This window comes from Labrus mixtus, chromosome 12, assembly GCF_963584025.1.
Source record: "Labrus mixtus chromosome 12, fLabMix1.1, whole genome shotgun sequence".
Taxonomy (NCBI): domain Eukaryota; kingdom Metazoa; phylum Chordata; class Actinopteri; order Labriformes; family Labridae; genus Labrus; species Labrus mixtus.
Window position 1 is genome coordinate 15,435,495 of NC_083623.1, and position 22,781 is coordinate 15,458,275.

The following is a 22,781-nucleotide window of genomic DNA, read 5'->3' on the forward strand; positions in this document are numbered from 1 at the left end:
TGTTCAATTTTGAAGCAAACCTTTGAAGTTCCGGATGTAATTCTACTGTCTTTACGCTTGTACAGTGACGTCACGAGGACTGGTCGTACCCTATAGTAACAGCTCCCAGAGGCAGCTAGGGATAAAAACATCAAATAGTCCTAACTCCACTCACACACTGAGATATTTTCTTCTTTTCGTTATATTTTAAGTTATTTTGTATACTTTCATTCCGAGTAAAATGAATTATAGCTTATCTTTATCAATGTGAAGACATCATGTATTAAGTTAATTATTCCTGGCATCTGCCACTAGGGGTCCTACCACAGTCACACTACTGTATAGAAGTGACATTGGAGTTAGGTAAAGGGAGTGAGCATGACTTTTGTAACATGCTCCTAGATATGCCTGAAGCGGACATGATGGGAAAACCAAACGGGAAAGGACCACTTTGTTTTGCACACAATACATTTTATTTATATAAAAGGTCTGCCAAATAATGAACAAACTTTCAAGTAATGATCAAACAATTTGGGGAACAGATCTTAGCAGAACTGGCAGGAATATTTAGGTTAGGTGAAGCCCTTGTTGTGAAACCCATTTATACGAACAGTCATGGAACAGATGGAGGCTGCTGAAGGGCTGGAAAATACAAGATGGGAAACCAGAGCATGGCTGCATCCAAGTCGCCCCAGAGGCTTCTTTGTCTCCAACTTAGTATGTGTGGGTCTTTAACACAATGTTCTTCCAATAGTGACAAACATTTGGTGTACAGACAGACACCAAGGGAGGATGAGAAGATGCATCTTATAAATGAAACAAATGCATCTTACAGTTGACCTGAATGGGACAATGTGCTTTTAATGAAGGCTTTTCTCTGTAACCAGCAGCTATTATTTATGTAAGGCTTTCAAGCACCTTCTTTTGTTTACATCCACACAGCTTGCACAGTACTACAACACAAAAATAGACACATTTACAGGTTTATGCACACGTACATTGCCACAAATGAGCAATTAAAAAGATGGCAGAGGGAAGTTTAGAACTAAGAAGAATGTAAAACAAAAACTTAAAATAAAATAAAATAAATGTATTTAAATTTACCCCAAAAAAGCCTATACAAAAACTTTGTACAAGAAATGTTATCTACAACTAATGCAAAGGAACGGAAAAATAATGAGAATTGCAGCAGAAGAACCAAAACATGACAATGAATCAAAAGCGGGCACTTTCATCTGTAGACACAAGAAGCTCATGATTTCTGTTTTGTAAAGAACAAAACGCAAAAACCTAAATAAATGAAAAACATAATAAGGCTATTTACAAAAGAGAAGATAAACTCTGGAGGGAGGAGGAGGTCATGATCGAAACAGTAAATTCTTGGATTCAAAGAGTTAATTTTGTGCCTCTCTTCATGATCAAACAGCACAGACCCCACAGGGTGTCCAATCACATCACATCTGCACAGCCTGATATCCAATCAGATCCACTCTCTGACAGCACAGGATCAAATCAAGTTACATACAAAGACTACTTAAGTCCCTGAGGAATGAAAACCCACACAGACTGGCCGCTCACATTTTGCCCACTCTCTCACTCACACACACACACACTCACTCCTAAACACAAAGACACACACAGACACAGTCTTTGTGATCAAGTATTCTCGAATCCCCACGGAGGTCCACATGAGACGATTCGCTCCTCTGGGCTGTTCAAGGATGTCAGGATCATCACAATGACATTAAAACAGGTCTAAAGTGGACTGTCACATCTGTCCTCCTTTAAGTTTCACCCACATTCCTAGATCCCCTCAAAAGTTCTTCAATTTAAAGTTCATTTCAAGTCTGAAGCAGAGCCTGATCTTGGAGACCTAAACTGTCATCACTCATCAGGTTTCCCCACAGGCAATTAAGCAGCTGCTTGCACAATCCACAAATCCATAATGACAAGAGAAAGGAAAAAAGATCCACCCCTCTCTTTCTACATCAACATTATGGAAACATTAGAGGCAGCGCTAAGACTGGCTGTAGGAGTTGCTTTGGTTCCCATTGGAGCTCTGGTCACTTTCACTGCAGATAAAACAGGGAGAGAGAGGGAGGGATGAATTACACTGAGCTCATTGAGATATATTACTAGGTGTCATGTTTCAAAGTGCTTAAAGAGAACTCATTTGTTTGTGAAAGATGATCATACAAAAATACACACGGCTGATATTTTCGACATCATCACATTCAGTAGAATACACTCTAGTTGTATTTCTTATTACGTGAGCTCAACACAACAATGTTTTCATTCAAGTCAAACAATAAACCTTTGATCCTGAATATCAGCCAATTATGTAGCATCACAGACAACATCTAAATATCGATGAAGAGGTGTGTGATAGGACGATATTAGTTTTTTTTTCTCAGCCAAATCACATGATTCGCTAATCTGTTTCATGCCCAAAACTTTTAAACAACCTAAAGAGACAAAATGCTCAACAGTATGACACGGCACATATCTAATGCCTTTGTTTTAATTTTGCCCCCGATGGTATTGTCTCTCTAGTTTACGTATTTATTAACAAGCCTCTCCACTCAAGGCTCAACGGTTGTATGGAATGGAATCGGAGGTGAAACTTTTCAAAACAGGACTCGTCAGCGAGGGCCAACTTTGTCAGTATTTTATAAAATCTATAACAGTGGGCTTCAATGAGGACATTGTGTGATACTTTTTAAATATACTTCCCTTTTAAGTACAGTATCTGTGCACTTCAAACATTAACTAGGGGAATCAGTTGGTTCTGCTCAGTTACTTGAACATTATTCTTAAAAATCAATCAAAGAATTGTAATAAAATTGTGATCCTTCCATAAAAAAAACATCATGATATGAAATGACTTCCATTTGGCACACCTCTATATGGCCATAGAGGTTTTAAAATGCACTAATATAGAAGCTTTTTTTTTAAATAGACTGACAAAAAGTTGAGTTGTGATGCAGAAATGGTGTCATTTTGTCTAGCAAAACAATGTACAACTCTACCGTTTAAAATACTCGCAGCATTCTCTGCAGCATTGTTAGTTGATAATGTCAGGTTAAGTTAGATTTATTAATAAAAAATTGCATTGAAAAATGTTTTAAGTGCTTAAAACTGAGAGAAATTAATCTTATTGCATTTCCACTTTTATTCTTCCTGACACGTAAAGGCATGGTGAATATTTTGACTGCCTTTATTTACTTTCTGGATTACTTAAGAAGAAAGACTCTCTCAAAATGAACTGTATATAACAATAGGGTCTGCACACATGAGCAGGCCAGATTTACCTGTTAGGAGGTGGTTTGGGTTTAGGCATCTTGTTCAGCACGGCTGCCATCTCCTTCCTGTCATCAAAGTTTTTCCACTGGTCGTACAGCTTCAGGATGACCCTGATAATCTCCAGGATCTGTGTAGAGAAAACACAAAACTTAGGTTATTTTGATCAACAAGAACGACTGTAGTAAAACAGATCGTCTTTGTTGTATAGGGATGTTAATAAAACAGATTCTCTAGCTCCAGTCCTGATCTTCAGTGTTGCTCAGTAAGATTATTTCTATGTTCATCTTTTGCTGTAGTGACTTCATGGTCTCTTTAAGTCCCTATCAGGGGCCTCGGGCTGAATGCTGCTCGAAGGCAGACCAACAATGATGAGAAGCGCTTTATTGTGTAAAGAACAGTGCACTGTGCTGCCTTAACAGTGTCAGGCTGCAAACCAAAACTGTAAACAAGGCAGCAAACATGTGGCACTTACTGTAAATAACACTTTATTTTTATCTTTATATGAGCACATATGTAACTGAGGCTGTTCGTACTTTGTCCATGTCGACAGAAAGCTCTGCAAACCACTGCCTGGCGTCTTTCTGCTGCACCACACAGGCCACATGCAGGCAGGCTGAGGGGAAATAGAAGAACACCAGATCATGTTATATCTCATTAACCTTGTTTGAAGTCCGTTACTACATTAAATAACTGATGAGAAATGCATGGGGACAAATCTTACCCAAGGCGATCATGAAGGGAGGGTAGAGTAGGCACAGATCTGTCCTGTATGTGTCATTCACTATTCGCCTGGTTCAGATAGAGACACTGAGTTAACCAAAGAACATACACCAAATCTGGTAATAAGAGTTTCATTATTTGTCACAACTTCTTGCTTTCACAAAAAACATTTACAGAGAGCACAATACCAGGCGAGAGGCAGCAGCATGTCCTCCTGTCCCATGTCCTGCACATACTGCAGCAGCGGTCTGTACGGGTGGTACACTATCAGGCAGCAGTCCTGGGGGGGGGGTTCAATATTACTACAGTGTAATGGAAGAAACTTAACCTACAAAACTGAGGCAGTCATCAAAATAGAAGCCATTTCCACTCACCATCAACTCCAGAAGGTAGAACTCACATTCTAATATCTGTAGAGACAAATTTCAACGGTGACAACATTTGGTTGATATCACAGACATAACTGTGTCTGAGTAGATGTTTTATTGTATCATCTCAAAGAAATTGTCGTAGGAAACGTATGATAAAGAAAACTATTCTTCTGTGATTAAGTAATTAAATGACAGTACATTATACTCTCAGCACTGTCTGCAGTGACACATAGCTCAGGATAAGTTTCATAAATTATGGTCCCAGTCTCTTATACTACTTCAATGAATTCATATACTTTAGGGGGAATACTCATATTGGCACAAATGTCGGGGCCCAGGGGCGCTGATGGCCTAGTGGTTAGGCCTCATATAGGGAGGCTTTAGTCCTCCAAGCAGGCGGCCCGGCTTCAAGTCCGACCTGTGGACCTCCTTTCCTGCATATCGTTCCCCAATTTCTTACTCTACTCACTGTCCTATCTAAATAAAGGCTAAAAGCCCAAATACAAATCTCAAAAATAAAACAGTCTGTGCATAATCCTGTCTCATTTAAATGCCTGCTCAAATACTCTAAATATTATCCGCTTCCTATGTAACTGGTTATTTAGGATTTATTCTTCCTTCAATGATACGGCTATTGCCTCCAAAATTCCAAAATAGGTTGAGCTCTAATATTAATATTTATTGGAGAGTATGTTTTGCTTTAGTTGTTTTATTTTGGGAGATAACAAGGGTATAGAAGGGAGTAAAAAACATGTGTCCAACATGTGAGATAAAAGAAAATTGTTCACAAAAGTGTTTTGCTGGGGAGAATGACAATCCTAGAACAGTTACACTTCTTGAGATAAGATTAAATTACCCCCGTTTTTTACCATGCCATGATCACTATTACAATGTCTGCATGACATGACAATTATGTGTAGGAGTTACAGCTCCCCGCTATCTATTGTGTGAACCGCTCCCTCCTTTTATTGCTCCCAGGTGGCTCACTATAAATAATAGTTTACACAGCGTCCTGGACAGGCAGCGTGTCAGAACAGCCCGGGTGACGTCCTGGCAACATGCTGGAGGTTATACATAAATTAAATTACTGGATGTGCACACAACTTAACACCACAGTGAGACATACTGTGCCGCACAATCGCTTTACTATTGCAAACGGTAGCCACGGTTGAAACTTTCTCCCACAGCAACAAGATTTTATCAGAAGTTTGCGAACATTAGTTGTGGAATCTCACGCATTGGTAGAGCCTGACATCGCAACACCGTGATACACTGTAAGGGATTCTTGGTATGCTGTAATGCAGCACAGCAAGGCTTAAATAACTGCACAGGATGCAGGAAAACGGTTTATAGGTTAATTTATGGTATCATTGATCCACGAGCATATGACAGTTCAGTGGTTTGAACTGATGAATTTATGTTGTTTTACTTTTCACTTCACTTTGAAACTTTTAAGTTTAGTCCAACCCTTAAACACAAACATGCTTTAGAAAACTGTAACTGGGCACTTCCAACAACAACATGTGCTGTTAAACTTCTGGCAGGGTAAAGACTCTAGTTCTCTTTATTCCGTCAGTGTCCTCATTGTTTAATGTATGTAAGGAGTTAGTTTTCACATGGAGCTCAATTTAAGAAGTGCTGGATAGTAGCTATGAAATGTCTAACATAAATAGTGTTGTCACAGAGACATTGTACTTACATGATTCATTCTGTAAGGGAACTCCTTTGGAAAGGCGTAGGAAAATCTTGTTTTCACTGTTTGAGAAAAAACAAAACATGATTAGATTGTAACCGCTGCAGACAAAACACACTCTTTAGAGATAAAAGTGCGTTCAGATTAAGAAAATGTATTACTCAGCGTGGCGACTTACAAACAGATGTCGCTGCAGAGATCAGCCTCGTATTGGACACAACTCCAAATTCCTAAAAGGAAAAGTTTGACGTCAGATCAAAAAATGAACAGCTCAAATACAAACACACCAGGATGGAACAACTTGGAAGTTTAAATGAGGAGCAGACCAGTTTGTGAAAGTCACATCAACCCACTCTGCCCTCTTAAAGCAGCCTCATCTAAAAAGGTATAAAGAATATGAAAATGTATTTTTGTACTGGCACCAAAGAAACCTCCATACCTCAACTTTGGAAGCTAGGAACACACAGGTGGGAGCCATGAGCACCGGATCTATACTTTTCAAGGAATACCTGTGTGTGAGAACATTTGAATATATATTAGAAAATGTGTGCACTAGCTATGGGTAAAATCAATAATGGATAGCTTAAATCGATAATATAATATATATTACAGATTATAGCAAGTTTGAGTAATTATATAAGGGATGTGGATATGGTTATATTACAGAAATGTCAGATATACATGTCAATGTAATAGGACAGCAGGCAGAGCAACATTACAGCTGTATTATTATGATGAAAGTTCTTCTTTGTTACCTGGCATAGAAGCGTTTGAAGTAAACAGTTGCAGTAGCGATGACCTGCTGCCGCAGCTTAAGATGTTCCCCCAAAGCCTGAATCACTAAAATACACAGAATAAAATGTAATTTAATTAACAGTAACAAAGTGTGACTTTATTATGAAGTTTAATAAATACTTGATGGGTTGTAACTACATGGTATTTCAAAAGAAGCAGTATATAAAAGGTAAGATTTCACATTGACCTGTACAAAAATAATGCTTGTAGCGGGTTTTCTTTTTATACACTGTAATCTAAAAGTCTAAAAAGTATTGAAAGACGGTGCAAAGCTGCATGCTATAAAATATATTATAACAGATATACCATTGGCAAAGAAAATCTGCAGCTTCCAGTATTCCTCTTCGGAAAGAAACTTGAGATCCTTCTGGCGCTCTTTCATCAGATCTTGCTTGTCCAGAACCCACTGCAGACTTTGATAGAACAATAAAAAGTCATTCATATATGTGGTAACATTTAATAATGTGACTGTGATGAGTGCAGCCAGCAGGCAGGTCAACTGTGTCAACATTAAGCCTGTAAGCCGTCGACGCTGCTGCAACACAACATGAACAATACAAACTCATCTGGATGTGAAGCATATCTCTTGCTGCCATACCTGATAACAGCCTTTGTCCTAATAAGACTCCCCTTCTATGTTTTCTTTATAATAACATTAACTATGAAACATTGCAGCAGTAGTACGAGGTAAACAGTTAGCCTACGTTACAGCTAACATTAGGCCTCACAACAAACGCGCTGATTTAAGAAATGACGTCGTAACACGTCGAAATATGACAAACACTTACTAATGAGAACTTTGCCAGAAGTTTCCCGCCATGTCGAAACAGATGAAGGAGAGAGGCACGCTTTGAATTGGTACCTCTTTTTCTACAAACAAGTGAAAAGCACAGGCAAACAAGTATGCTAAGTAGACACAAGAGTAACACCGAAAACCTTCCGGGTATTGACAGAATGGTTCCGGAATATCTGTTCCGCCTTCCAAAACAATCACAAACCAGAGCTTTATAATATAGGACGATGATCAAAACGAATGTTCTTTTCTTCTGTCTATCCTTCTAGTAACAGTATTGCCATAGTTCAGGGGTGGGCAACTGGCGGCCTGGGGGCCACATGCGGCCCCCATCAACCCTCAATGTGGCCCTCAGGTCAATTTTGACGTATCAATTAATTGGAAACATGAAGAAAAGATGACAAAATCTGCCATGAAATAGTGAAAACCAGAAATATGTCCATAATAATATTTGATCACTGGTATATGTTGAGATAAATTTGAGACATAATCGACTTTAATTGTTTTTTGTATTCTACAATTTGGCCCTCTGGCAGTGAGAATTAAATGAATGTGGCCCCTTGCTGTGACCAAAGTTGCCCATCCCTGCCATAGTTGATTGACAGATGGTTGATGGACTGACAGGTTTAGGCTAATCATTGTAGGCCTAATAATTATCTTTTCAACCGCCTATACAGCTTTAGACAATTGACATTACCTTGATAAATTTTTGTATGGATAATCATCCTCGGGTAGGGAGGTTCAACATTCCTGTGAAGTGTGTAGGGAAGGGCTGAGGAGGATATAAAGACCTCACCGCGGATCTAAAGGAGCAAGTGAAAGTCGCAGGTTGAAGATCAAGAAGTCACAGGAGCGTCAACATGAGCCGCAGTCCAGAGAGGATGTCTTCATACCGCCGGCGTTTCGAGGGAGCCACGGCCGCCTCTAATATTTACCAGATCCGGATGTCCAGCCCCTCTCCCACCCGCAGGGACACCCGGCACCGGTCTGCCAGCTTCTCTCGGAGTGGAAGCTCAATGGGGCGAAGAGCCATCTCCAATAAGTCTCGCATGACCAGGTGAGTCACCTGTAGCCTATATGTTGTTCTGGTTTTGTTCTTTTTGCAGACAATTGTTTTAAACCTTGGCTTGTATGCTCATAGGTTTGCATGCTCCCAATGCAGCTTAAATCCAACTGTACAGTCTGAGTGCATTATAAGTATTGAATGGATAGTGTAGATGGTTTAAATCAAAAACTGCTCAGGGGCAAATGATCTCAACCTTAAGCAAGTTCCCAATTCATCAATGACAACTTTTAAAAATGAAAAGAACAAAAAAAAAAGCCTTTAAAAATCTTCTTGAAACTATTATCTGGCCCTGCCTGCAGCAGTGCGAGTATGGGAGCGCTGTGCTTAGGGTTGTCCGTGGGATTTGGGCCCAAACTGGATCTGGATGCCGCCTCAGCGGAGAACCAGGCCTTTATGACGACTCGATCCAGTGAGCGGCAGGAGATGGTTGCCCTCAATGACCGCCTAGCAGCATATATTGAAAAGGCAAGAGGACCAACCACAGACAAACGAATATGTAATCCTTGAAAGATTACATATCTTATATTTACCTCCCTCAACTCTCTTGCTCTTTAGCCTTCTTTTTCCATCGTATTATTTCAACATCAATGCTGTCTGTCTCACGTGTTTCTTCTTATATGTAGGTGAGAACTCTGGAGTCAAAAAACAAGCTCATGGAGGCTGAGATTGATGCCCTGAAGAGCCGACATGTCAAACCATCAGGCCTCAGGCAGCTGTACGAGTCGCAGCTGAAAGATCTGAAAAGGGTTGCCGAGCAGATGAGAGTCCAGCGGGTGAGGGGGTCCATCTCATGAGCAAAACATTTTTAGATCAGGGCTTTAGGTGACGAATTAAATAAAAGATAGATTTAAATAAAGCCAGATGTAGCTCAAAATTGTGCTCCTTTTTTCTTCATTATCTGCTACATTCAATTTCACACCAGTTTAATTTGTATATTTGTCCTGTATAGAACCTGTCTTTGTCAGCCAAGGAGGGAATGATGGGTCAGTTGGACATGCTGAAGTCCAAATATGATGAGGCAGTGGAAGCAAGGAAAAAGACGGAGTATGACATTGAGATACTTCGTCCGGTAAGAAACACTTGGATGCTTTGCACAACTTTAAAATTAGTCAGTTTAAAACGTTTGCACATGCTTCATTTAGCCAAACCCATCAACACTTTTGTGGCTCCATTTCCCAGGATGTGGATAAAGCAACTTCTGCTCGGATCGCTCTGGAGAAACATCAAGAGCAGCTGGAGGTCGAGCTGGCCTTCCTGCAGAGAGTTCAGAAGGAGGTAACACATGTTTGTCTGACTCCCTGTCTGTCCACATACAGACTGTTGTGTATGAGTCAGCTGCTGGTGACTGACATGCCTTTCATTTGATCAGTAATGATTAAATGAGTCTGTAGTTATTACCATGACTGGTCAGACTTAAACAGAGACACTGTTGATGGATTGAGTAAGACCATACCAAAGCAATTATCAGCAAGGTGTGAAGAGCTAACGGCAAGCTTGAGGTTAAAAGTGTGACTAACTTGTAGTAAATAACTGTTTCCATATAACTTAAATACCACATCAATTAACTGGGATATGTAATTTCAGATACATTCTTTACATCTGCTTGCTTGTGCACTTTTTAAAGGAAATTGAGGAGCTGATGCAGAGGATCTATTCAGCAACCTCCAAGGTTGAATTGAGTTTTGGCCTCCCGGACCTCTCCTCTGCTCTAAGAGAGATTCAGTCTCAGTATGACAGCATCGCCGCCAAAAACCTGCAGGTAGAGTGCAACTAAGAAGGCACATGATGTTCTGTGCATTTGTTTAAGGTTATTTAATCTAATCAAGAGTATTTGAACTGGTATTAAACGTAATGTGCTATGGGCTTGGATTGTAAAGTCAACGATCAGGGGGTCCTTAAAAAGCAGAGATCATTTAATGAAATAAAGATCCTGTTACTCTCTCCAGGAAATGGACGCTTGGTACAGCTCAAAGTTTCAGGACCTGAACAACGCCTCCAACAAACACGTTCAAGGTGTCCGAAGTCTGAGGGAGCAAATTGCAGGCTATAAGAAGGATGTCAGTATATTTTTGAAAGTTTTTTTTATATATATATACATCTACCTCTTCTTAGCGTTTAAAAGCGTCTTATGTATGTGTGTCTGAAGATTCTCAACAAGCAGCGTGAATTGGAAGCACTGAAGACGAGGAACGAGTATTTGGAGGTTCAGATCCGTGAATCAATCGTAAAACACAAGAAGAAGGAGGAGGATCTTGAGGTAACTTATTTATAAATTCACAAAGCAGCTCACAGACTGCATTTTCAAAAACAAACTATTCTGTCATGCTGCTATAGGAGCGTATAGAGGCAATTAAGCTGGAGCTGAAGGTAACTAAAGAAAAGATCACTCTGCTGCTGCGAGAATATCAGGACCTGCTGAACGTGAAGATGGCTATGGAGGTTGAGATCATTACCTACAGGTGAGAAGAACATTTACCATGTATTTCCACCTGCCTATTTTACATTTATAGAAAAAAGAAACCCTTCATGAGTATCCCCTCCTCTTTTATGCCACGTTCCCCTTTCCTCTTTTTCACTTTTCAGGAAGCTGATTGAGGGGGAAGACAGCCGTCTGAGCAACATGGTCCATAATCTGTCCCTGAGTGGAGCCCTGCATCTCACTTCTGGTGTTAGCACATATGCTGTGTCAACCACTGCTTCAGTCTGTGACAGCTCAGCCTCTGTGATGAATTCAAAGCTTGATGGAGCCGTGGTTGCCAATGGAGACTTGTCAGACTCCAACATGGTCTCAGAGGAGCAGGCAACAGAGATGTCTGAGAGGAAGACTCTCCTCATCAGGTAGACGGGGAATTTTTAGAATGCCTCTCAACTTGGATTTTGAGTCTTTCTCAATCAGAATAATTAAGTGACACTCAGATGATACAGACAATCTTAATTATTTTTTATCTATTCCCCTGTTTCCCCTAGAACAGTTAAGACAGAGGACACCTATGAGAGCGACACACAGGAGCGCACCATCACTATTTCTGGAGCAGCCGACGACACGGATGAAGAGTAGACTGTTTATCTAACCCAAAGATTTCATCCCCCAGGTTATTTGGGGTTTACATGTTTTTAAAAACATTTAAGGATGACATAGAAATTAAAAACAATCCAGGAAAGTCAAGGATTGCAAGGAATGTGTTTGTCCTGAGCTGAAACCTTAATAATGATTTATGCTGCTCTGCCTGTGGCTAACTTAACCCCATGTCAGCCTCTTACTGCCTTAATCCTTCTGTGTGTCAGGAATGTGCCTTTCAAAGTAACTAAATAAACCGCATGCAAACAATCTTGATTGTTGTTTTTTTATTTGTTTCCACAGTTTATTAAAACTAAAGCAGCACAAGCTTTTTTTAATTTCAGGAAAGTACAACTGCTACATCTCACCTAGTGTAAACTTGTTTTTAGTGTTTCACAAGACAAGTAATCATCACAGTCAAAGCTCAAACATTTTCGATTTAGTAGGAAGTTACATAATAACCAATATTTAATAGAAACAACCATTAATAACTTCAGAATCTGTGAAGACTACAGCTGTTGTAATCATAGTATATATATTACAGTACATAGAAACCTATTATTTAAAGGCACATAGCAGGCAGTTAGAAAAACAACAACTAAAGTAAACAAATCCCTTCATTGTACCCTCCAAGGTGTCCCAAATCTTCAAAAAGACAGAAACACCAAAAATAAATTGAAAAACTAGAATCAAGTATGGGGTTAAGTTCAAACATAAGTTGGCACTGCAATGAAATAAAATAGAGTTGCTGACTAGATTCAAAAAGCACTTTTCTATTGCAAAGGTTTGGGTTCATCACCCACTCCTCCAGCGAGGCGATAAACTGTGAGACTGACTTCATGTGCCAGAGCATCGGCACTCTCCTGAAAAACAAACACAATAACATTAAGTGTCAGAGATAACGACTGAAGACAGAAAACAAGATGAGGACCTAAACAAACCCTTACCTGTGTTTCAGCCTCAGCGTAAACTCTCACTATGTCCTCTGTGCCGGAGGGTCTGACAAAGGAGCGAGCCTGTCTGTGCTTCTTCACCAAAGTGTCAATGGCCTCCTGCAGTCCTGCAGGGCTCACTGCCCTTCTCTCTGCATCTGCTGTGTCTATCATCCTGCGGTCTGACACCTTTAATAATAATATCAGCGTACACATTATTTTTGGGGGGTGTGGCTCTGACGGGAGTACAGATAATGCAAAAAACAGCAAAAGATTTATACTAATTCATAGGTTAAAAGAAATCAGCTCTACTGAAGTCTGTAGTGTTTTTAAATGAGAAACCCTACATGATATCACTCCATGAAAAATGTAAATGTTTCTGCTGTGTGCTGTTCATCACACCGTCTGACACCTACCCCGCAGCAGTGGTTTCAGGCATCTATATAACTATATAGAAAAGTCAGTTTATGTTGAAACTACCTCAAAGTGGCATGCATCAATATTAATTTTTATGTTTCATAACCAGCTAAAAACTCCTCACAGGAGCTTTAAGGACTTATAAAGTTTCTGGTAAAAATCTAAGTAACCTCAAGTCCATTATCTACACCGCTTGTCATGTTCAGGGTCATGCGGAGGCTGGAGCCGATAGTAACCTCAAGTCAACAAATCAATATAAGGCTGCACTTTTAAACTCAAATAATACACCAAAAAGGAGATGAATTAATTAATTCATTAGATCTGAAAGTTTAAGGATTTGAGGGCATGCAGAGCCCTGAGGTCTGCTGTTCTGAAGCATTGAGTAAAATAGAAGAAAAATGTTTACGTACATTACAGTGCAATGTATCATAATGCATTAGAATATAATGTATTAAGATGCAGTGAATGATAATAACCTTGACTTTGAGCTGCCTGTTGGGCAGGTCGCTGTAGATTGTGTCCCACTGTTGCACCGTCATACCCTTGATGGCCAAAATGGCTTCAATTAGCAGCATGTCAGAAATGGCGTCACCTACAGTCTTGAAAAAGACACAGATCAGAACTTCCAGTGGGTGTTATTGTTATGATGTTTTGCTTTAATGACTCAGTGTGTGCGTGTGAGTCTACCTGGTTTATGATGTTGACGGTGTTCTGCAGAAGGAGAGCCGCTCTCTTCGTCTCATCGTCAGTGCTCGCGTTCTCAGCTAGCTGCTGGATTTTCTCCTCGGCTTCTCCACTAAACAACACCTAAAAAAAAAGACAAACATATTATGATACCTAATGGTAGAAATAATGTATTAATCACACCAGATTAAGCATAAAAAATCACACAAACAAGTCTGTGTTTTTATTGTCGTGATGACTGATCTACTCACAGTTCCATGACCATTGGCCTCAAAGTAAACACCAATATCGAAGTCCTGCGCAGCATGATGAAGGTGCTTCACTCCAGTTTTAGTGCACCTCACAATAACCTGAATCACATGAAAAGGTGTGAGCCCTAAACAGCAAAGGGAACACAAAGAAAATGTTACAGTATATTTTCTCACCTTCATAGTGTTTTCCAGGTAATGTGTTGAGCTGCCGTTAGCATAGGCAGTTTGTACCACTGCTATCTTCAAGTCTAGATGAGCCTGTTTGAACAGAAACAAAAGCAGTTCACTAAGAGTTTGTGTATTTTTTTTTTTTTTTAATTTCTTCTTTTGCATTTTTAAGAAAAATACCTGTGTGAGAAGCTCTTTTAGGAAAGTGCTGATAAGCGTTGCAATTTTGTCTCCATCCAGCAGGTGAAACTTTACGTCAGAGTCGGTGAAGTAGTAAATGATTCGGTCAGCATCGCCGTCGAAGGAACAGCAACGCTCCCCTGGATTCATCTTCATGCCTTTACACACACAAGACGAGAGATTGGAAGTGGTTCATTAAAAGCGGCAACTTTCTTTTTCCAATTTTCTCCTGGTTGCCCTGCTGTAATGCAGCTCTGCAGTTTTAGCTCTGTAAACACAAATCTAGATACATATATTTTCTAATCATTAGGCACATGCCATATAAACTGAATTGAAAATCAAAGTTTTTATACATTATTTTGGCAATTTGCTAATTTACCATCTTGTGGTTAAACATTACATCTGTGATTTTAAATCAAATAAACCCCAATAACAATACATCATATCTGTTATCAATGCTTATCAAGTAGATTTAAGTATCCTGGCTGCTCTGTCTGTATAATTATTTGCTTGTTGACCCATATGAAGCTGTGAACAGAACATACATTTCTTCTTATGACAAGTTTACAAAGCGAATTCCCACCTGTCGGAGGTTTTTGCTGCACTTTAACAAAGTCAGCCCCACACTGGTGGTTTAGTTTTCCTTCACTCCCATCATTAAACAGAGATAAATGCAGCTCCTTCTTCAAGTGACTCTCCATCTCTCGTACCTTTAGAGCACCAATACCATTGGCACCGTCGACTGAGAGGTGCTTCTGGTCATCTGTGCAATTGGATGCCTGGCAAAAAAGTGTTTTCGGATATAACACAAAATCCACACGCAACCAAAACAAACCAAAATGTAAAGGGCTTACGTTGAGTATCAAGACAAACCCAGATTGCTTACATTCTTTGTGAGCTGAATGAAGGCTTGGCAGAGTTTGTTATAGTATCCTTCCACTGTGGCTTCTCCATATTTACCCTGTGTGTTCTGACAGCGGACCATGTAGTGGAGCTGAGGGGTTGTCACCAAACCATAGTCTTTAGAGCAGGACAAGAGGAAACAGATGATGAAGTAAGTGAACAAATGGATTAATCATGTTAAGGAGATCGAATTAAACCTACCTTTACTGTGACCACCGAGTGCAGATACTCCATCTAATACTGCCTGTGCAAGGCTTGCACTGCTGCTTCTATGGAGAGGAGACACATGGACGCCTACACATGTAACATTACTGATGAGGATGATAATGGTGACAATATTTAGGAGGATTTTGATGCTGATCGAACTCCCAAGAACAGCTGTAGATGTAGTTGTTGATGAAGATTTAAAAAGAAAAGTGTTCTGCCTCTGTACACAGCCTGTCAGCACCTGCGTCCGTTCAGACTTAAAGCTGTTGGTTTGCACTTTCTGACGTTGTTTCCTCCTCTCTAGATCCTTACTTGTGTGTACGTACTCTCTGATGTTTGTTGCTTTGGATAAAGATGTCTGCTTAATGAATTGTAGGTTTACTGTTCTGCACCGTTATCAAGAGAGTATGGGTGTATGAAACCCAAATGACAGAATATCACACATACCGTGTGTCTTTGCCCACAAACACGTTAGCCTCCTGACTCATGTTTATGGCCTCCTTTTCGATAACATCCTTCAGAGCGGTAAGCAAATCGTCCTGCTCAGCATTGGCAAGCTGGGTAGCGTAGCCCTCCCATGTCAGTGTCACCATCTCCCCCATGGGGTCAATAAGCTTGACCCCATTGTCCTCCTACACAAGTGCAGATATACAGACAGAGACAGGAGAAAGACAAAAAAAAAACCATTAAGACCAACTTATTTTTATGTGGTGGTTTGAACTATCAGGATCACATAGAATGAAAGGTAAACAAAACAAATCCTAGGGTTATAGAAGCTAGAAGGTTCTTACTTGAGGTATTGACATGAATGTGAAAAGAGGAGTAGAAACAATAACTAAAAAACATCTACACAGAGTACTTACTAAATCATTTCATAGCATATCCCTTTCTCACCTCAGGGTTGTGTGAGGCTGTGACCATGACTGCGATAGTGGCTTCGGTCTTTTTGGAGCGAAGTGTGGCCAGCAGACCCATCCTGAACATGATGTGGTCCAGGTGTTTGGCATTGGTCCTGAAACCAGCAGTGCCATACTGCAAAACCAAACCTACAGGTTTAGGGTGTAGACTGGACTGCTTTGACACTCCCTCAAACTGGGCCATAGCTACGATGCATCATGAAGACAAAAACGAAAAGGTTACAATGAGAGTTATACTGAATATTAAGAACACATGTTATCAACAGAACTACCACGTTGTCACAGTTTCTTCTTCATATTAGATTTGTAATGTTTTCAACCACTATTATTACAACACAAACCGACAAGAAGTGTTTAAATGTGCTTGCTGTTTGAAGCCACAGGAACTATTTTAGAAAACAATACTGAGCTCATTATTAAAATGTAAACATGTCGTTAGGGACAGAAAACAACACCTATAGAAAACGTGCAAACAACATATCAAAGGACAACAGGAGGGCAAAGTTTGCAGCAAATTACATCAGCAGTTCGCCACCTACTTAAGAGAGAGACAAACCCAATAAACTGAACTACCTATTGAATGATAGACCAACTTTACAGAGGCGTACTGGGACATGCTTTAATCAATCACATTAACACGCAGCGAAAACTGACTGGACCCTGGACTCGAGTTGTAGTTTTGAACAAAAAGTTGTTTGTAATTCACTTACTGTTTTGTACCGTGGATGAGTAATAGCAGTGAGTAGCTGTCAACGAAACCCCTTCCTGGTTCTCGAGTTCCGGGCTGCACACTTACTTGGCGACGTGGCTACATTTCCGTGTACGTCACATGACGCAATTACGCTCACCGTGCATTGAGCTCTCTCAGTGTGTAGATCTCTTATATGGTGCTCTGGTGCGGGGGCGGCTTGAATACCCCACGACCATAAATTAGTCACCTTTCTTTTACTCTATACACGCATTTCCTTCAAATAAATGGCTTCTTATTTTTATTTTTTAGACACAATCAAGCATATGCGTTTTTGGACCCATAGGCCTATTGTGAAAAAATAATGCAAAAGGCCTACGTGTTGTTATACAGCACGGGTTGTTCTTTTCTTAACTGAGAAATTGGAGAAATTGTTACTCAGACCCCATATCTTTTAATTAATCACAGGCACAGGGCAGAAACACTCAATGGCATTTTTGGGCAATGGAAGTTTTGCTTAAATATGCTTCCAACCTGATTATGTTTCATCATCTGTGAGCTTGCGTGCTGTTCGTGCAGACCTGTTTGAAATGCTGTGTGGCATGCAGCAGCATAAGGTACAGTCACGCTCGTAAATTAACCCTTTAGCGCTTATGAACTTTTGTGTAGTGACCCCCGTGTCAACCACTATTTAAAAAGACGTGGGGTGAGACTTGTGCCATCCAACCCTGTCCAGGCACCACAGAGGGAGGAAGGGTAGTCTAGATGGATGTTTAAGGCCAATAAATAAACAAACGACAGGGGGGGGGGGGGGGGGGGGGGGGGGGGGGGGAGGAAAGGAAATTCCCTTCTGTCGTTTCCTCTTTCTAGCGCTGCGCAGTGTTGGCGACACCTCCGGAGAGCGGTGCGCATTTTCTCTGGAAAAGAGAGGACCAGCGCATCTGAAGTCGGCTTTTTTTTTTACAGCCGAAGCGGACCGATCAGAGGCAACACTGCAATCTGACATCCGAGGGATTGCGGGTTCCTCTTTTATTTTGAAATTCGTTTAATGCACTGACGCTGGAGGAGCAGCCAAACCTGGTGCACCCTGCAAAACGGGATATTTGACCGATCTAAGGAGGAGGCTATTGATTCTCGTTTCGCCGTTTAGCAAGGATATTTTTTAAACTTAGCTTCATTTTTCATTCATCATCTATTAAAAAAATAAATAGTTATCGCTTTGTGGTGAGAAAAAAAAAGCCTTTATTGCCAGCTGAGTGTTGCATAACCGAGTGGCATTAGCTGTCCAAGGTGCTGAACTGAAACGATCGGAGCCTAAAACGGGACGAGCCGAGGGGAATTCACAACCTTGCGTAAGTCTACTCATGTCACCACGTATATTATCAACGTGACCGCACAATCTGATGCGAAAATAACGCTTATGATGTTGGTTTGAGCACGTTTTGTGCGTTTTTTTTCTATCCGCCCACACAGAAGGTCACAGGCCTATCCATCGGGGGGGGAGAGGAAAGCACGGGACCGATCACTGAAGCACCGGGGAAGCTGCTGGTTTTTAGTCATACATTTCCTCCATCGTCCCGAGGTGAAACACATTCCTGAGGTGGTCGATTCCGCGGAGAGAAAATGTCGGGGCAAACGCTCACGGATCGCATTGCCGCTGCGCAATACCAGCTAACGGGATCAGATATGGCCCGAGCTGTGTGCAAAGCCACCACTCATGAAGTGATGGCGCCCAAGAAAAAGCACCTGGAGTGTAAGTGTGGCTCTTCTTCCTCTTTCCCATACTGCAAGGCCGGGCTTAGCAGAGCCTAGGCCAACCACACACATCCACGAAAACCACATGCTAACATGCTATTTTATCACTATGACCATCCAATTACACATCCCCTCAGCTTAAAAGGGTGTGGTGCCATAATGAATTGATGTAGCCACGGTGATGACCCCTCTGGTGACCCTTTGTGTCAGCCTCCAGTAAAGATGATGGAAACCCGTGTAGAGAGAGAGAGAGAGAGAGAGAAAGAGAGAGTGGGAGAGAAAGGTCATAATTTAAGGCGGACTGACAAATCATCCTTATTGGAAAAGAGCATTTACTGTAATGGGCACTTGTATTAAAAAGTCTGTAACAGAGCTGCTGAAACCCTGCAAGATACTAAAGTCTATGCACACACACACTTAATGAAAATGTCGATCCCATGGATGTTGTCTGAACAGCATGCAAAGAAACCTCATAGTGGTGAGTTTAGGCCATGAAGTGACAGCTGAATCAGAAATACAACCTCACAGCTTTATTGACACATTCACAGACCAGGCTTGGGCCTCCTCATGACAAATCATGATTAATCTCTGTCATCTACCACAAATACTGAGTCAGACCAAAGCAGCCACGTGGCGCTGCATACAGATGATTGCTAGTCTGATTGCTTCTTTTTTTCTTAATGTCTGCCCATGTGTGTCTGTGTGTGTCTGTGTGTGTGTCTGTGTGTGTGGTCGCAAAGCAGGTCTGGCCCCTGCTTCTTGGGCCTGGACCTTATATCTTGTGATCCGCTCCGCTGATGAATAATTCAACAATCAGCCAATGACTGCCTTGCATTATTTACACAGCCAAAGGTGACCATGCTAAGGCTAGTATGCACCACAGGCCATTGTTTCCCCGCTCTCTCTCCCTCTCTGCTGCATCTGTGTGTTTGCTTTTTGTGTTTTTAACTTCCGACTTTGTGCAGCTGTCGAGCAAACTGTCACCACCTCTTTCTTTGACTGCAGGAGACAGCTTTTAATGCCCAGAACACTCCTAACACATGGGACTATCTCTTGACACTTTATATTTTAAAAACACCCAGATCAAGATGAAATACATACACATATTGACGAGCAGTCTTCCAAGAGGTTTTTAGTCAATGATTTTTGTGCTGTATCTGTTTCTAGGGCAATTCAACAACCCTGTTGTATGTAGGCCACTATGCTTCTCTCACACATGTTTCTTTGCTCAAGGAAATCCTGACACCGTTTCCACTCCATAGCCACAATATGTTTTTAATAAATTGACAATATATACTCATAGCGTGGTTAAAATGTGTGTCTTAATATAGTTTAGACCTAGAATGGGATCAGTATTAAGCAGTTGTTTATATTTACATGAAGATAAATATGAACAACTGCTTACTACAGTTGAAAAGAACATGTGCTGGCCATTTTCTTTTACACAGCCTGTGTTCAGTATTTGATGACATTTCAATAAGTTGTGTCTGTTCCTTTGGCAGTGTGAGTTTGTGACCCCTGGGGTTGACGTGTGTGTGCTATTGGTAGTGGTTTAGGAGGTGCCATGCGGTTACCATGGCAACAGATTGCAAGTGTCTGGGGGTGGCACCATTTGGACAGAGGGAGATTGTGAGAAAGAAGAGGGAAAATGACAGGGCTCTTATCTCTGGAGTGCAGAGACAATTATGATGAATGTAGATTTCTTTAGTGATGAGTGTGGAATTGCAACGGCCTTTCAGTGCAGGTGGTTGACTTAATTCCTAACACGTTTCACCACTTGTTGAGAAAAAAAAAATGGTTGTTACTGAATTTTGGGTTAAATATATTAAAATTTGGAGGTGTTTCTTTTGTTCAGGTGTTGTACTGATAATTTTGACCCTTCGATTTATTACAACAAAGGAGCTGTACAGGAAATATATTTGTGCAAAACAAACATTTCATTTAGATTAAAGTTTATATATATATAAAATGTGATGGTTACTTATGTGCACAGGATGCAGGGAAAACCCCGGCTATCAAAGCTGTGATTTCTCAATATAAACAGTAAAACGCCTCATTCAATTTCAAACTCCAGTTTATAGCCCTCTTAGTGTGCTGTATATAAACACGGTGGGTGCAGAGAAAATAAAAGTGGAAGGGATTTGTCACAAATTTCATGCAGCAGTGCATACATGGTCAATTTAGAGAGTAGTGTTCACACAACACCAGAGGCAATGGGTTCAAACTGTCTAAGATCATACTGTGGGTGTAGTAATAGCTGGTAAGGAGGGAACAGTTAGCCTGCTTCTGTGCAAGTATAAATCCAACTATCAGCATCTTCTCAGAATTTCAGCTGGTTATGAAACAGACTGAAATGAATGTCGATGCCTCATTATGAGCTAAAAAAAGCAAACTGAACCACTAGTAACATCAATAAAAATGTATATAGCCTATAGTTATTTTAGAAAATCCTGCCGCAGGGTAGGTGTCAGACAAAGTGATTAACTACACCCTGCTCAAAAAGCATTTTTTTTAAATACAGCTGCAAAGATTGTAATTGAGCTGATGAATAATGGAGGGTCATTTTCTTGTGTGCTAAAAAGCACTTCTTATGTATAGGACAAAATCAGGAAAGAGGTCTGCTTCGACCACAGTGGCGCCAAAATCAATGCAAACCAAGAGAACCTAACAACAGCTGTAAGCGTTTTAGATCCTTGATTTAATAACTAGAAAAAAATAGTTAATTTCCGGAACTTACGCCCTTATGGCCCATCTTTTTCTCAACAGGAAGCAGTAATAATATTTAGCATTGGGGGGTGCTTTTTCATTGCTTTTGTTACCTTTCGCAGGACCAGGCTAGTTTCTTTCCCCCAGATGTTATCTGTGTTTAGCAAAGCTAGTTGTAGCCTTATATTCAGGGCACAAATGTTGGTATTTATCTTCTATTGTCACACTCAAGCAAGAAAGAAAATGTCAAACTATTGCTTTGAAGTGTAACCTAATTAAAATATGTTTTTGTCGTAGCTGACGGCCTTGATTCATGCATTGACATGATCGTTGTTTTAAAAGGTTTGTAAATTATATTTCAGTCATTTATTTAATGAAAAGCATAAATATGTTGATGGCACATCCTGCTCTGGTAGGGGCTTGCTAATGTTGAATCCAAAGAATGTCTTGATTTTTTTTCTAGCTAGCAGATATTAACTGTCACTGCTGGTTTGAATGTTCTCGCATTCAATGCTATTTCCTGCTGCAAACAGCTGCAAAATCTGAACCAGTGTCTTCCTAGCTTCCTTTTACAGGAAACACATAAATATGCTGACTCATATAGAGCTCTGCTTTGAGTTTCATGAGATTTTGTATTGTTTCATAATTCATACAAGAGTCCTAGCTAACCCTAACCCTAACCCACTAAATTGTGTGATGCTTTGTAGTTTTGAAACCTACAATTAACAAACATAACCCTTATGTTTCATACCTATAGTTTTACTTTCTACCATTTTCTTTTAGTACCTTTATTCCAAACGTGAAATCTGTGTATTACTCTTATGTTAGCATTGCGCTAACATTCTTGTTTAGCACAACATTTTATAGATGTAAAGATGAATAGCTATATAACTTTACACCTGTGCAAAGTTTTGGAAATTTGTGAGTGAACCAAAGAGTGTATACTGTATTATATAGTCAGCAGTGAATAAGTGAAATAGAGACACAGATCAGATTTAAATTGGCATAACGCTTTAAATATCTAATAGAATTATAATTAAGCTTTCAGGGTGGATAAACACAATGATATGAATGGGTTTCGATCTAATATGCTGACCTCTAGTTTAACTTTAAAGAAATGATCACAGCAGACAGACACAGACTGGGAAAAGACACGCTGTAACAGACACACACAAACATACACACAGCATGAGGC

The 22,781-nt window shown here is 40.4% G+C and overlaps 4 protein-coding genes across 6 annotated transcripts in view; 2 read left to right on the plus strand and 2 right to left on the minus strand.

Annotated features, from left to right (window-relative positions):
- Positions 1-814: 814 nt before the first annotated feature.
- On the minus strand, positions 815-7,808 carry ccnc (cyclin C). The gene is made up of 12 exons (XM_061052248.1): positions 7,650-7,808; positions 7,168-7,274; positions 6,822-6,906; positions 6,506-6,575; positions 6,245-6,296; positions 6,073-6,128; positions 4,377-4,412; positions 4,191-4,282; positions 4,004-4,071; positions 3,816-3,895; positions 3,291-3,409; positions 815-2,051 (listed from the first exon to the last, which is right to left on the minus strand). The coding sequence occupies exons 1-12, from the start codon at positions 7,679-7,681 to the stop codon at positions 1,997-1,999; spliced, it is 852 nt and encodes a 283-aa protein (XP_060908231.1). The 5' UTR covers positions 7,682-7,808; the 3' UTR covers positions 815-1,996.
- A 646-nt stretch (positions 7,809-8,454) lies between these two features.
- On the plus strand, positions 8,455-12,048 carry ngs (notochord granular surface). Of its 3 annotated transcripts, none has more exons than XM_061052285.1 (11): positions 8,455-8,711; positions 9,020-9,185; positions 9,344-9,493; positions 9,670-9,789; positions 9,900-9,995; positions 10,345-10,479; positions 10,667-10,777; positions 10,867-10,977; positions 11,055-11,179; positions 11,304-11,558; positions 11,688-12,048. In XM_061052285.1, the coding sequence occupies exons 1-11, from the start codon at positions 8,515-8,517 to the stop codon at positions 11,776-11,778; spliced, it is 1,557 nt and encodes a 518-aa protein (XP_060908268.1). In that variant the 5' UTR covers positions 8,455-8,514; the 3' UTR covers positions 11,779-12,048. The 3 variants fall into 3 exon arrangements, with proteins under 3 accessions (XP_060908268.1, XP_060908270.1, XP_060908269.1); XM_061052287.1 differs by having other exon boundaries at positions 11,693-12,048; XM_061052286.1 differs by having other exon boundaries at positions 9,023-9,185.
- On the minus strand, positions 12,049-16,649 carry pgm3 (phosphoglucomutase 3). The gene is made up of 12 exons (XM_061052284.1): positions 16,415-16,649; positions 15,968-16,152; positions 15,515-15,582; positions 15,297-15,430; positions 14,994-15,189; positions 14,411-14,568; positions 14,237-14,320; positions 14,063-14,161; positions 13,815-13,934; positions 13,604-13,726; positions 12,726-12,899; positions 12,049-12,641 (listed from the first exon to the last, which is right to left on the minus strand). Exons 1-12 carry the CDS (start codon positions 16,619-16,621, stop codon positions 12,552-12,554), a joined length of 1,638 nt encoding a protein of 545 aa, XP_060908267.1. The 5' UTR covers positions 16,622-16,649; the 3' UTR covers positions 12,049-12,551.
- Positions 16,650-17,973: 1,324 nt separating this feature from the next.
- LOC132985115 (clathrin coat assembly protein AP180-like) overlaps positions 17,974-22,781 on the plus strand; it is a 28,999-nt gene continuing 24,191 nt past the window's right edge. Inside the window, exons 1-2 of the mRNA XM_061052302.1 lie at positions 17,974-18,477; positions 18,599-18,878. Of these exons, the coding sequence (XP_060908285.1) occupies positions 18,749-18,878 (130 nt within the window). The 5' untranslated portion in view covers positions 17,974-18,477; positions 18,599-18,748. The remainder of the gene's footprint in view (positions 18,478-18,598; positions 18,879-22,781) is intronic.